At 40.1% G+C, this 15,159-nt stretch overlaps 1 protein-coding gene and 1 pseudogene across 3 annotated transcripts in view; both read right to left on the reverse strand.

Annotated features, from left to right (window-relative positions):
• Positions 1 to 1,117: 1,117 nt before the first annotated feature.
• On the reverse strand, positions 1,118 to 1,533 carry LOC118628797 (annotated as a pseudogene).
• A 4,987-nt stretch (positions 1,534 to 6,520) lies between these two features.
• Positions 6,521 to 15,159, reverse strand: part of ATL3 (atlastin GTPase 3) — a 43,884-nt gene continuing 35,245 nt past the window's right edge. Inside the window, exons 7-11 of one of the 3 annotated variants that reach the window (XM_036260245.1) lie at positions 13,032 to 13,159; positions 12,360 to 12,416; positions 11,256 to 11,327; positions 10,487 to 10,918; positions 6,521 to 9,170 (exon numbers count right to left, since the gene is read on the reverse strand). In XM_036260245.1, the coding sequence (XP_036116138.1) occupies positions 9,084 to 9,170; positions 10,487 to 10,918; positions 11,256 to 11,327; positions 12,360 to 12,416; positions 13,032 to 13,159 (776 nt within the window). In that variant the 3' untranslated portion in view covers positions 6,521 to 9,083. The remainder of the gene's footprint in view (positions 9,171 to 10,486; positions 10,919 to 11,255; positions 11,328 to 12,359; positions 12,417 to 13,031; positions 13,160 to 15,159) is intronic. The other 2 variants (XM_036260244.1, XM_036260243.1) reach the window with 2 other exon arrangements.

Genomic DNA, 15,159 nt, shown 5'->3' on the forward strand with positions numbered 1-15,159 from the left:
ACATTCCCCAAAGGGAGAGCAACAAATGGGATGATGCTGTAAAGTGCTGAGCCTTGCCCTGGCTGGTTTGGCTCAGCAGTTGGAGCGGCAGCCCGTGGACCAGAGAGTCCTGGGTTCAGTTCCCGGTAGGGATACATACCTTTGTTGCAATTTGTCTCCTGCCCCAGTTGGGGTCGTGTGGGTGGCAACCAGTCAATGTGTCTCTCTCACATCCGTGTTTCTCTCCCCACCCCCCCTTCCCACTCTACCTAAAAAGAAATGCAAAAAAAATGTCTTCGGGTGAGGATTAAAAAAAATATTTTTTTTAATAAAAAAATAAAGTGCTGAGCCTCATGTCAGGCATGTGGCAAATCATGTTATTAACATGAGGCAAGGCATATGCTCATCAATTTCACACGTCTTCACCAGCTTCCTGACAAGGAGGCAACATAAGTAAATACCAGGGCTTTCTGTGCATTACCACTCACCCAACAAGGTGTTGTGCACGTTGAGCAAGAGACCAGCTGTGAGGCAGTCCAAACCCAGGATGGAGAGGTGCAGTTTTGAGGAAATCAGACTGCTTTCTGCCTCTCCTCATCCTCTGCTTCCAGAATTGTTCAAAAGTCAAAGTCCTTGCTTTCCCCCCATCCCCCGTCCTATTGCTGTGCCAAAAACAAAAATAAAAAACAAACAAAAAAACAAAAGGCGTCGGGAGGGGCAGAGATGTCAGGTTCTATATGGTTACCTTTCAAGTAGCTCTCAAATGAGGAGCTCTGTAAGGAAGGACCCAGCCCTGGGAAGTACCACACACAATGGCAGCACTGTCAGCAGGATTGTCCTCAACCCCATTCCGCATGGTCACCACCATACAGGATCAAACTGTCACATGCCTCCAAAGCCTCCAGTCTTTTCTGTAACCATAGCTATGGACCCCTGACAGAGGAATGTGTTCATCTAATTACTTGCAGTCTCTCTGCCGAGGAGGAAGGCTCCCCCAGGAGAGTCCATTGTTTTGCTGAGTCTTCTATGAAGGAGTAGCTGAGAAAGTGGGAGACAATGGCAGAAGGCTGAATGCCATGTGGGGTTCTTTTTTTTTTTTGCACTTGTGAGCACTTAATCAACTTTCCTCTATGTGGCTTCAGGCTACTATGACACAGACCCCAACAACACCCTTCATCTCCTCAGCTCTTCTGGTGAAGAACTTGGCCTTCATGGTGACAGGCTGCTTGGGAGCCTTCCCTTCCCCAGAACTTTGCAGTAGCCGATCACACCACATCAGTCATAGCAGCAGCATTTGCCCGTGTCTGCTCACTGGCCGAGGTCCAGTTTATCCAGGTTGACAGGTGGGCAGCAGCTCTGGGTCTTCAGGTTGTAATGCCTCATACCAGCTTTCCCAGAGGTACCTGAGTGATACCTGTCGAAGTTGATCCTGTGACGATGCCAGCCACCAGCATTACCTGGGCCTCTCAGGTGCTTCCTGTGCTTGTTGATGTGGCCATGGCTGTGGCTCACGTGGCCCCGAAGTTTCTCGGTCTTCCTCAGTCTGGATGGCATGTCGGTGGTCGAGATGCCCCGTGTGGGGATTCTGAGCAGGTGGGTAGGGGTGGAAGCAAGGCCAGGGCAGAGGAAAGGAGAGGTGGGGGAGTAGGGGCAGCATTTATGGGAGACTGTTTGCGATGCTTCTTTACACACAAGGAGCAGAACGAGGGGAGCATTTTGTGGTAATATGAGGGGTTCTGTTGCTTAGCAGCAACTCTCAAAATGGGAGCTCCTTGGAGAAAGGTGCTCCCGCAGCCATCTGTACCGGCTCTTTACACACACCCAGGCTACTCTGGTAAGGCTTTGTGAATACACCAACTTGGACAGTTTGCTCTGAACAGAAAAATCAGGCTTTTCTGAAGACGAAGTGTAACTTCCACCTGAACCCTGCCCCATCTCTAAAACACCTCAAGTCCTACTGAGAGAAACGGTCCCTGACACCCCCACTGCATTGTGTGCAGCATAACCACCTCTACTTCCCATTAAAGGGACACTCCGGATGTTCCAGGCTCTCATTCAGTGTTAAATGGCCAGTCCGGGGAACTGGGAACTGTTGTGGACCCTCGTTTTTCTGTCCAGCAGTCTTTCATTTGGCGATTGTGGGGTTCTGGTGAGGCTGCCAATCACAGTACCCTATCACCCTGACTAGAGACATGAAACCTAGGTCTGGCTGGCTATTGTGCCCCAGCCCCCCAACAAGTGATTGGCCCTGGAAGGAACATATGCCCCAAGCCAGACCAATCAGGAGCTTTCTCTAGGATGGAGCTATATATACACACCTATTTTTAAACAGGCAGTGGGTAAAAAAAAAAAAAGTCTCTTTCCTCTGGGGATATAAAAATGGGATGATGCAAGCCGGGAACCATTTGTGCCTGCCCTCCCCTACAGCACAAAGGAACTCCTTCTGCAAGAGCCGATAATTTGGCCACCGCAGACGAGAAAATAGCCTGTTGGCATTTTATTTCTTCCAGTGCCTAATGTCAGTTTTACTCCTTAGACATCCAGTTTTTCTGTTACCATCCCTTTTCTAAAAATCTAGAGTTGGATTTATCTTTGGAAAACTGATATATGCTAATCAAAGGCAAGAATGTCGAAGTGCCAAAAACATGCCAGTTTGCTTGACTTCTCCCCATCCACACATGGCCAGTTTCCCCACCTTGGTCTTTCCTTCCAGCTTATAGTGATGCATCAGCACTCTGAAGATAGCACCCGAGTTTTCACCATACTCTTCCAATCATAACCGTGTGGGTTTGCCCCTTCCCTACTGAACTGTGAGGACCCCAGTGTAACATCTAGCATGGCACCTGACATACAGCCACCACCAGGGACTGATGGATGGATGGAGGCTACTGACTCTTCCCAGGGTTTCAAACTAGGGAAACATTTTTTACTGTAGGGTTAAGTTGGCATATCTAGTGATCAGTGAATACATGAGATGTTCAATGCCACCTCCCCACTGACTCCAAGGTGGCCAATGAAAGGGAAAGCTTTCAGTAGGATTTTACCTCACCCCACCCCAAACAGGAACCATTTAACCAGTTGGATCCAGATGGGACAACCAAATGAGTGTCACAAATTCAAGGGTCCTCAGAAGTCCATGTTACTATACATAAAATTTGTATTTGATTATAAACAGCACCACCAACAGAATAACCTTCTCCAGCACTATGCTAGTAAGATACTCGTTCAGTAGTTTCTAGGACAGAGAAAGCTGACTCACTCAAACCACATTACCACTACAATTTGACACCAAGTTATCCATCCTCTTAGATATCCTATTTGCTTTGCCAAGCCCAAAGCTACTTCCACATTAAAGAGAAAAGGAAAAAAAAAGACAACATGATGCTGTGATCTTTATTCCATTAAATGACCTTACAACTAAGAAACAAAAACATGCTTTTAATATACTAACAGCATAATCTCATCCTATTGCACTTTTTAAAAAGTATATTAAATTTTAAAGCCACTTTTAAAGGGTATAGGAGAAAGTACTTTTAACAAATCATTTTTAAAGAAATCTGAGAAGAAAAATTGTGAATGTTCAAGATTAAGATTAACTGCTTTAAGGCTTTAGTCCATGACAGCATTTATTCATCTAAGTTGGAAAGCTTTGGGAATCAAAGTCAACCTTCCCTCGGTTATAAGAACACTACATTTAAATTTTAATTCTGGGACATGAAATTCCTTCCCAAGAAAAAAAAAGTTTCAAATCTTTCTGCTCCTAGATTTTGAAAAGTTCCTGATATGAGTTACTTTGTTGCTAATTTTCAAAGTTATGGTCCTCTCCTTCCTTTTTCTTCATTATTTTTATTTATGGCTTAAGGTTTTCCGTGTGTCACTTATAGAAGTTTGGGTCACAGTGCTGAAATTTGCTTTTTAAAAGAAACACAGCCTTGGCCAGTTTGGCTCAGCGGTTGGAGAGACGGCCTGTGGACCAGAGTCCCAGGTTCGGTTCCCACTAGGGGCACGTACCCCCAAAAAAAACAAAAAACACTTTTACTCTGACTGGGTGGCTCACTTAGGTGGAGCATCATCCCATACACCAAAATGTTTTGGGTTCAATCCCAGGTCGGGGCATGTACAGGAGGCAACCAATCGATGTTTCTCTCTCTCCCTTCCTCTCTCTAAAAAGCAATGAAAACATGTCCTTGGGTGAGGATTAAAAAAAAGAAACACAACTTAAAAAAAATTTTTTTAAATCCCAATTACACCTGCTACTAAAAAGGGTACTTGTACATTCATTTTTCAGAGAAGGCACTATGACATCCTAATTTTGAAAAACAGCTTTCAAGAGCTTAGAAAATCCTCCTGATACAGGCATCCTTACTACTCTGAACACTTACTCTCAGTGATTGTACCTGGCAGACCACCTCAACTGGACCTCAAATAAAAGCTGCCCACTTGCCTCCAGACCATCCTGAATGGCACTGTCCCACCACAGCACAGCCTCTGTCTGCTGTCTCTGAATTACCTGCAAACTGTTTATGAAAGTGGTGATTCCAGGGCCAGAGCCTAGACCAACTGAGGCAACCCCTGGGTTTTAGTAAACCTGGTAATTTGAGCTTTTTAAACAAGAATCCTAGGTAAGTCTTATGTACTCCAAGGTAGATAAGAACCACTACCCAGCCCTGGCCGGTTTGGCTCAGCAGTTAGAGTGTCGGCCTGCGGTCCAGAGAGACCCGGGTTCGGTTCCCGCTAAGGGCACGTACCTCGGTTGCAGTCTGTCCCTGGCCCTGGTTGGGTCGTGTGGGTGGCAGCCACTCGATGTGTCCCTTTCACGTCAATGTTTCTCTCTCTCTCTCTCCCTCCCACTCTATCTGAACAAAATATCAAAAAATGTCCTCGGGTGAGGATTAAAAAAAAAAAAACCACTACCCAACACATAGCTATAGTAAGATTTAACACGAGAAACTATCCAATTACAAATGGTCTTTTACAGTGGGACCTTAATGTCACTGAAAACCAAATTACACAAATAGTTTGTACTTTCATAACTGAGGATTGTCTTCATTATGCCCTTATCCCTTGACTAAAATCTTGATGGATCTAAATGTAAGCCAGAATGACGTAGCCCATGTTGGTTACTTTAGTGGCAGCTATCCTAAATCATCCTAAATTAAATTTCAATAGTTCTACAGGGTTAAAAAAAAAAAGTTATGTAAAACCCAGGCAGGGTGGCGCAGTTGGTGGGAGCATCTTCCTGCACACAAATAAGGTTGTGGGTTCAATTCCAAGTCAGGGCACATACCCAGGTTAAAGATTCCATCCCAGCAGGGTGGGTACCGGAGATAACCAATTGATGCTTCTCCCCCTAGCCCCCTCCCTCTCTCTTAAAAAAAAAAAAATCAAAACTTATCTTTGAGTGAGGATTTTTTTTTAAAAGTTCCATGGAGACTTCCACGTAAGTTACTTTAAAAAAAAAAAAAAAAAAAAAAAGCTCTAGGAAAAATATAAAATTTTTTATTGCTTTTGCCTGAACTTAAATCAGTTTACTCAATTTCTCTATAATTCATACATACATATCTACTCAACCAAACTTAACCCTAACCGAGACACCGTTTTATAAGCCACGAGAACACTGGGTATGGCTGCTACAGAAACATGCTGCCAGTACAAGGCAGCTTATTTTCTTTTTTGCCTAAAGCATTTTACTTCATGTAAATAACAGGTAAAGCAATACAATATTTACAGGCAATTTTATGAAGTGTTAATGCGTAACCCTCCATGGAAGATATCTCAGCATACTGCTAATAAAAAATGAGTCTGAAAATGTTTTATCATCATACATGATAACATGCTAATTTGCCCTCATTTTGTCTACAAACTAATCTAGAAAGATTTCTCAGTGAAAGAATAAAAAAAAAAATTATTCAGTTATTTTTACTCTAAGCTAATTGGAAGTATTTTTAAAAATTTTTTAAAGTTGCCATTTAACCTCTTCTGAAATGAGTTATTTTAATAGAAATTTTGAAAACCTCCTTTTATTTATTAATAAGTTTGTGTCTATATACTGTTAGGAATGTGCAAATAAAAACTGCTGTGTGGCCCTGGCCCGTTTGGCTCAGCGGTTAGAGCGTCGGCCTGCGGTCTGGAGAGACCCGGGTTCGGTTCCCGCTAAGGGCACGTACCTCAGTTGCAGTTTGTCCCCGGCCCTGGTTGGTCGTGCGGGTGGCAGCCACTCGGTGTGTTCCTTTCACATCGATGTTTCTCTCTCTCTCTGTTCCTCTCTCTCCCTCCCACTCTACCTGAACAAAAAATGGAAAAAAAAAATGTCCTCGGGTGAGGATAAAAAAAAACAAAACTGCTGTGTGGAGCCCAGCTGGTGTGGCTCAGTGGATTAAGCGTCATCCCATGGACTGAGAGGTCCTAGTTCAATTTCTGGTCAAGGCACATGGCTGGGTTGCAGGGGTCGATCCCCAGTCGGGGGTGTACAGGAGGCAGCCAAGCAATGATTCTCACATCAGTGTTTCTATCTCTCTCTTCCTTCCTCTCTCTGTCTAGAAAAAAATCAATATAAAACATTTTTTTTTTTTTTAATGCTGTGTGGAAAGGCTAGCCAGGAGTATCAGAGTAACAAACACTAAGCAAACAGAGTCTGAGCTCCTAAGTAATGTCCCTGACCCACAAATTAAAGGCTGAGAGAAGTTAAGAGGTAAAAAACATTCTTTTCAACCTGGTTATAAGTCTCCCCAGGACTATTTAGGCCAGTAATGAGAATGCATCTTTTATTGAAAAAGCCAATATAAAATCATCAATTCACTGTTGAGAGAGAAAAGAGGCAAAAGAAAACTCATAAGAATCCTCTGAGAAAACTTGATAAACACTTTTCAAAGGCAGAATATGTTAACTAATAAAGACTGAAAAAAAAGAAGGCTGCCCCGGGGTAATTAAACCAAATTATTACTTTAAGATCAAAACAGAAATGGTGGATTTAAACAGTAAATCAATCCTAAAATTTCATTAAATCATACATTATCGTGGAGTTTATTTTTAAAATTCTAATACTCAGTATTAAAATAAGTTTTAGACACATCATCCTTTTCTTACCATTAAAAGTAGGATCAATCTAGACAATTATTCTGAAATCTATATTTATATGCTTATAAAATGCATCAGTAAGGCTTTTTAGCAAAAAGTAAAACATGCAAATAGTAGGTTTATTAAACCCAGTATCAGCAATTTAGTTCTAGTGAAATATCATCCATCATATTGATGCTTTCAATTTGAACTCTAGTGATTTTGTAGGTTTGTTTTTAATTAATATCTGTAAGGCATTTAGCTAATAAGTATGAATCTTCAGGAAAATGAAAGGCCACTGAAAATGCACTATATTTTCAAAACTAAGCTTTCAATTTAACAGCCAAAGCTAAGCATCACTGATATGCAAGTAAACAGTTTTTAGAACAAACTGGAATTTTTCTAAAATTCTGGAAATGAATAAAATAGTAAAAATTTTGGGGCAAGATGATATGTAAATATGAGAAAAATATAAAATGCTTGGAATTAACTCAGGACTTACAAAAATACTTAAATGGTTAAGAGTTAAAGTAGTCAAAAAATTCTTTAATAGATTATATGCTAGAAGAAACTTTCTTTTTCCCACCTTCCATTCATACTTTATATATAGAGAATTTACTCAGATTTTGCCTAGGCCTTCCTACATCCCTCCCACAAAAATTAAATTATCTTTAAAATTAAGGCTCACATACCTGAAAGTTTATACAAATATTTGCAGGCAAATTTTAGGAGTTTTTAAATCCACAATAATTCACCATTATAAAACAAAGAAAAAGGCAACTACAGATTAAAAAAAAAAGTTTTTATCACATAATCAAGGTAATTAAAAAAAAATTCTTAGCTACTTCTAGGCATTGTCCATATTTGGGTGGGACTTTGGTTCTTACTAAGCCAAAGCTATTTTAAAGCTACCCGATAGGTCAAGTACAGTTAAATAAAGACTCACTAAATAAAACGGACAGTTTTAGCTCTATTATTAAAAATATTAGTGCATAGCAGAATGCAAATAAACGTTTTGGATAAAGACCTGATTTACTGCTAAGTCACGCGCAATAGGACATCACTTAAAGGCAGTGATGTTCGGTAATGTCTTTCCTCTAATTCATAATCGTTTTGCTCTTATGTAGAACTCTCAAAAACAAAACCTCTCAAATGACAATTGTGTGAGAGTAGTGTATAATACATATACGAATATAAACCCACGAACAGTGAAACTGACCAAGGCACAGGTTCAAGTGACTTCTCAGAGGTCACATGGTTCATTTAAACTCTAGCTTTCTTCTTAAATTATCAAGTTCATTCCTTTTATTATGAGCCTCTCTGACTTTTCAAGGCATTGTTTGCTCTTTTCTAAAAAGAAGGTATAGGAATAAAAGCAATAAAGCAAAGAATGTGTTCCAACAAAACTGACAGTCTGTCAGGTAAAAGACCTGAAATTTCAGTGAATGGTAGATTTAAACATGATATGATTTTTCCACACTATGTGGCAGGCAAGATTCCCTAATATTGTAAGATTTTTAAAGTGTAATGGATTCATTTTCAGTCCTTAGTTCTGAAGCTTTTGCAAGTTTTGTAAACTTTTAAAAAGGAATCCTTCTTAATAGAGTAAGGTACAAAAGAACTGACGAGTTTCACCCCCAACAACGTCTTTCACGAGGCTATCCTCAATCCTTCCCTATCATGCCCGCAAAAGCACGGATTCAATTTTAAAAGGCACTAAGTGGCACATAAAGGACTTAAAACTGCATGTCCATTTTTTCCTTTAGCTTTTCCCCCATAAAGTGCACAAAGCAGAGAGTAATAAGAAAACAGACACAGGCTTGGATCTATATCATCAGCAAAGAAAAAGAAATGCTTCCAACAGAAATGGAAGTATGTCTAAGAGTTTGAAACCACAGGAAAGGTCTGCTCATTTATTGGTGCCATGTTCAGCTCCTCATGGATGGTCCCAGATCTACATTCCTCTGGACCTGATCCTGTGGCTGCAGCAGAAACGCAGAAATCAGTAGGGACTGGTTGGGTTCCTGTTGGATCCTCTTGTTAAGATGTTATTGAGCTTTTTTATCCATGGCAGGTCTCCCAACAACTGCATCCCTCACAGCAGCCTGAGTGGAATTACTAATATGAGAAGTAGCCTGCAAAAAAAGTCCACAAGTCAACACGTAAATTAAGAAAATACAGTGTAGCATCAAGAGAGTAAGTCTTTAGAGATAAACTTTCAAAAATTTCTGTCTACATCATCAGTATGTTACAAAAATAGGGAAATGAGCCCTGGCCGGTTTGGCTCAGCAGTTAGAGCGTCGGCCTGCGGTCCAGAGAGACCCAGGTTCGGTTCCCGCTAAGGGCACGTACCTCAGCAGCAGTTTGTCCCCAGCCCTGGCTGGGGTCATGCGGGAAGCAGCCATTTGATGGGTCCCTTTCACATCAATGTTTCTCTCTCTCTCTCTCTCTCTCTCCTTCTCTCTCCCTCCCACTCTATCTGAACAAAATAAAAAAATGTCCTCGGGTGAGGGAAAAAAAAAATAGGGGAATGAAAATGTTGGGAGGGGAGCCTGTGGCAGGAGCTACATCCCAAGAGAGTTCACTGACCCTTTGCTCTGTTATTGGGGTGCAGTAGGCAGCTCTCTTGGCTTTACTACAGGCTTCTAACTTAACTGATCTGTTCATGCTACTCAGAAAAAGAAACCAGTCAGGGTCTCAGGATCTATAAACCTAGAGATTATGCCAATGTCAAAAGTCACTGGCTTGTGGAAGATTTTAAGTGAAAGAAATGCCATGCATTAATAGGATTCAAAACAAAAAATTTTGTTGCCCTGGCTGGTTTGATTCAGCGGTTAGAGCATTGGCCTGCAGACCAAAGAGTCACGGGTTCAATTCCAGTAAAGAGCACGTACCTTGGTTGCAGTTTAATTCCCCCGCCCTGGTCAAGGTTGTGCAGGAGGCAACCAGTAAATGTGTCTTTCTCACATGGATGTTTCTCTCTCTCTCCCTCCCTCCCTCCCTCCCTCCCTCCCACTCTGTCTGAAAATAAATGGAAAAATATTCTCGAGTGAGGATTTTTTTAAATATGAGGGAAAAAAATTTTGTTAAGTTCATATTTTTCAAAGCTCTTGATTTTTACTAAAGCAAACTAATCTTGGATGAGGGAATCACACAGGAATTGTGTCTGAAAAAACATATAGTTAGAAGTTTCTCATGAGGAACACAGTATGTCTAAGTTGGAACATTTTTTGCATTGAAGGGTGATCAGACATGAAAACAAAATATCAAAATTAAATATTAATATCCTTTTAAAAAGGATAATAAAACGTAATAGTTATCAGAATAAAAAGAAAAGGGAAAGTTTCTCATGCCTTTTACTAGGAAGCTCTTCCAAATGGAGATATTTTATAATAGAAACACAAATATCTGTCACTGTCAACCATCAGGCTCCACAGCTGGTACCACTTACCTGCTCCAGTACATAAGCTGCTCCAGAATCGATAGCTCCACCCAGCTCACGATACTGACCAGAATACCTGATGTACCCCCAGGTGAGAAGTGCTATTAGAAGCAGTCCAACAATACAGTTGAACAGCTGGGCCACAACCTCCAGCCCAATGAAGCCAGTGAGGCCCGAAGCTATGTACAAGGCCACGATGCCTGTGAAGAGCACTGCAGGGGTTCGGAAGGTGCTAAAGATGTTCTTGCTACCGTTGTGCTTGCAGAAGTTCTCATAGAGTTCCTTGATTTCCTCCTCCAGCTCCTGCTGGTAACGAAGGCTAAAATCCTTCCCACCCATCTTCTTGGTCTTCTTAAAATGGTCCAGAGCACATTGTCTGAATTCACAGTGCTTCTCCTCTAGAATGTCTGGAGACAAGTAAGGTTTCTCTCCCCCACACACCTAAAAGAATAAAGAAGCAATGTGTTGATGTTCCCTTCAAAAACAAGTGCCAAATAAAATTTTAAAAATGAAAACACTGAAAAGCTTAGAATATTTTAAGACATTAGAAATTAGCTTTAAAATGATGACCAAGACCAATAGTCTGGGTTCACTACCTCTGAAAGAGCACTTAAATTCCAGGGTCATGTTGCTCACTGAGAGCAGTAACGCTGCAAAAGAGAGCCTTGGTTAGAAACCTAACAGTGAGAAGGTCCTAATTAAGAATCAAGTTTGGGCTTTTAAAATCAGCAACAATGTCCAGGTTATAGATATTTCATAAGACATATACCCAACATACCTCTTCCATGTTGTTGTAATAAATGTCCTTGGCAGAGGCTGCAGCTGCTAAATTATTGGCCTCAGCAGTGGCCTTTGAAGAAAGAAAAGCATAAGTTATAAATCCTTCCCCTTTTAACATTCTTCTACATATAAAATTTTTATCTCACCTTATTCACCATTCTTTCTTTTTTATTATCCTTCTGCTATTTTTTAGGTTTCCATATAGCCCAATTTATTAAATAAAATACATCTTTTCTGACAAAAATATTCTCATACATAAGAATCTTTATCATAAATTAGACCTCTCAAAAATAATTTCCTTTACTTCAATTTTTATTTATTGATTGATTTTAGAGAAAGGGAGGAGAGAGAGAAGAGAAATATGGATTTGTTGTCCACTTTGTTTTTCCAATCATTGGTTGATTCTTGTATGTACCCTGACCTGGGATCAAACCCACAACCTTGGTGTAATGGGACCATACTCTAACCAACTGAGCTACCAGGCCAGGGCCCTTTGCTTCAATTTCAAATGTTAAAAAAATAGATGTAAGTCAAAAAAGAAGGAAAACAAATTATCTGTACATCAATAATTCCAAACTCTAGCTTCCTGAGTGAAAATGTTTTTTCTACTAAAGGAATAAACATTTGGCAATAAATGGCCTTATGTTCAGTACATGGAAATCAGAATCATGTTTTAATAAAACAACACTTTGAAAATACCAAAATGTTGAAAATAAATTTAATTAAAAATATAAAACCTGATGAGTCAATAGTAAAAAGACACATCAGGACACGTTCTAGTTAAGCATACAACAGATAACAGAAAAATGATCTGTCTCACATAACTGGGGATGTGTTATCTGAGAATAATCAAACAGCACTTTCACAGTGTATTTGGTGAGAAGACCAGGCCCAGTGAGAGGCCATTTTGTTTAAGCTGAACCACCAAGAATACAGACAAAAACCAGAAGGCAGCCACACTGCTGGAAAACATGCTGGAACTTAACAGAGCTCAGCATAATGGGAAAGAAGAGCAACAGCACTGTCTTCCTAAGGACTCATTGGATCCGGATCAACTCACATAATCGAAGGCTATCACTTAGGCTGTGCAAGAACTGCGTACCTGAAGCATGGATTTGGGGTGAGGCAGATCTTCTCCTTGGTAAATTTTAATGTATGCCTTAAAATATAAACATAAAAACAATTACCAAAAATGTTATTCTGTCATAATCATACTTTTAATTGTAGAAACAGTAACCAAACTGAATTTTCCTGAAGACCTAGATCAACATCCAGGAATTAGCAAAAACACAACACACCTTGAGTGCATGTTAGCATTTTTAGTTAGCTAAAAATGTTCTCAAGCAGCACGACGAGACTACCAAGGCTAAGATTCCCGCCAGACTCCCCATGCACACTGGCCTCACCACTACCTGTGGGCAGTATGACCATCCGCCTTGAGGTAGTCATGTCACATCTAGGTGCCGTCTCCTCCTACTCACAGCAACTTCCTAACCACCTCCTCTCCACACCATCTTCCTTGAAGAACAATCTTCCTTTAGCCACAGTAATCACTCCTCTAAGAGAGTGCAAAGAACATCCATTTGGTTCTTAGACCGATACTGCCACCCAGTGGCCCATTCCTGGAAGGACACTAAAGTCTGAAAAGGCCTCTCACCATTTCTAAGAAAGTTTTTTCTAAGCTTTAAGATACTGAAATTCAAGTTATAAACGTTTAAATCTAGACCAGTTTTACCAGAAGTCGAACATTTTAGTAGTTAAAACCTGTAATTACCTTAAAATACTCCAACAGCCCCCGACAGGTGACTTTTGAGCCATTGATCTCCTTTTCCATTAAGTTTGCTGGGTTTAATACATATGGTATCAGTATCTGTAACTGTTCTTTGAATTCACTGGCAATATCTGTTCACAGGACCATGAAAAAGGAAACAATAAGCCAAACAGACTATTCAACAAAGGTAAGCACAATACACAATCTGTATATCTAATTGTTTTAACATATGCTAGTTCAAAGTGGAGGGCAGTTGTCCTGGACTACATGTCTGACACTTCTGGCTATGACCAGAACAGATAGATAGCTGTTCTTATGTACCTTGATTGTCTCCTTCCCTTCTGCAGTAGTAAGTCCTCCCTAGTCCAGAAGAGAATAAGCAGAATATCCTTAACCTGGATTTCATTCTGGGAGGTTCAGGTCTACTCCCTAGCTTTTAAAGAAATTTTACTTTTTAAAGAGTTTCATTAACTAGGTCTTCAAAAATCAATTATCAACCCCTCAAGTTCTCAGACCAGGCCCTTGCCGTACTCTCATGCTCCCTTTAATCCATTAGAAATCACAATTCACCCATTTATTTCTTTTTGTTCGTTTTTTAATACTAAAATAAGTAGAAGCACCTTTACTTCATGATATTTATTTTCTAGCATCTCCTCAGAAAGGCCTTCTGGGCCACCCCATAAGGAAAACACTCCAGTCTCAGAAAGGTGACAGTTTCTTTGCAACTTCTACAAAGTTCCACAGAGGACTCAGCAGAGCCATTAAATATAACTCTTTCCTCAAGATGAGAACTAAGACACAAGGAATCTGATTTACATAACCTACCATCTTCCTAAATCTCCAGCTAACTCAAAACTATCAATTGAAAAGAAAGTAGGTAGAAACTCACATCAAGGTAGGAACTCTTCAATATTCCATAACCCTAATTTATAAAATTGAGACGTTCTTATTTCATTTATTGACTCAACAGTTTTTGAGCACCTTTTTGTGGCAGGCATCGTTATTAAGAGTGGGTGATAGCCCAGCCGGTGTGGCTCACTGGTTGACTGTCAACCCATGCACCAAGAGGTCGCCAGTTTGATTCCCAGCCAGGGCACATGCCCAGGTTGTGGGCCTGACCCCCAGTGGGGGGCATGCAGGAGGCAGCTAATAGATGTTCTCTGTTATTTATGTTTCTATCTCTCTCTCCCTCTACCTTCCTCTCTCTCTAAAATCAATAAAGAAAAAAAATAGAGTGTATAACTTCTATACTAGTGGGGGGGGTGGGGATTAAAATAAGAAAACAAATTAAACAAATAATAAACAGGAGGGGGAGAAAGTATACAAAGAGTAAAACAGGAAGTAAAAAGCAAGATGACAGCTCTAAAACCAAACATATCAAGAATCAGAAAATAAACTAAACTATTAATTTAAAAAACCAGGATTGTCAAACGTACTTTTTACAATTCACATATATGCTGTTTATAAGAGATACTTTTTCCCATGTTTTAATTTTTATAATTTAACTTTTTCATCTATCTAGAATTTATTTATGGCTCATAAGTTGAAATCTACATGAGATTTTTCTCTAAATAGTAATACATACTTCTCATTGCCACTGATTCCCATCCCATTTTTTTTTTTTTTTTTTTTTACTTATTTTAGAGAGATAGAAAGGGAGAGGGAGAGAGATAGAAACGTCAATGAGAGAGAACATCGATTGGCTGCCTCCTGCATGCTCCCCACTAGGGATTTGGCTCACGACCTGGGCATGTGCCCTGACCGGGTATTGAACTGGTGACCTCTTGGTGCATGGGTTGATGCTCAACCACTGAGCCACACTGGCCAGACCCATCCCATTTTAAATAACTGGTCATTCATAAGAGTTCCTGACATAAAAATTTTTTTAAATTTTTATCTGTCCTAAGTAAACAGGTACCAATCTCCATGTAAATACTATTAATTATATAATCTCCTCAGGATGGTGCCAAAGAATGGCCTACTCCAACTTTAAAAAGGAATTAAACTCCATATTACACATTGATTAATGGCTTAATATATGATAAAGGTGACATTTCAACCAGTGAGGGAAAGTTGTACTATTCAATAAACACTGTTTGGGACAAATGGGTAGCCATTCATAAAATAAGTT

This window comes from Molossus molossus, unplaced genomic scaffold (genome assembly GCF_014108415.1).
Source record: "Molossus molossus isolate mMolMol1 unplaced genomic scaffold, mMolMol1.p scaffold_m16_p_13, whole genome shotgun sequence".
In the NCBI taxonomy this organism is placed as follows: domain Eukaryota; kingdom Metazoa; phylum Chordata; class Mammalia; order Chiroptera; family Molossidae; genus Molossus; species Molossus molossus.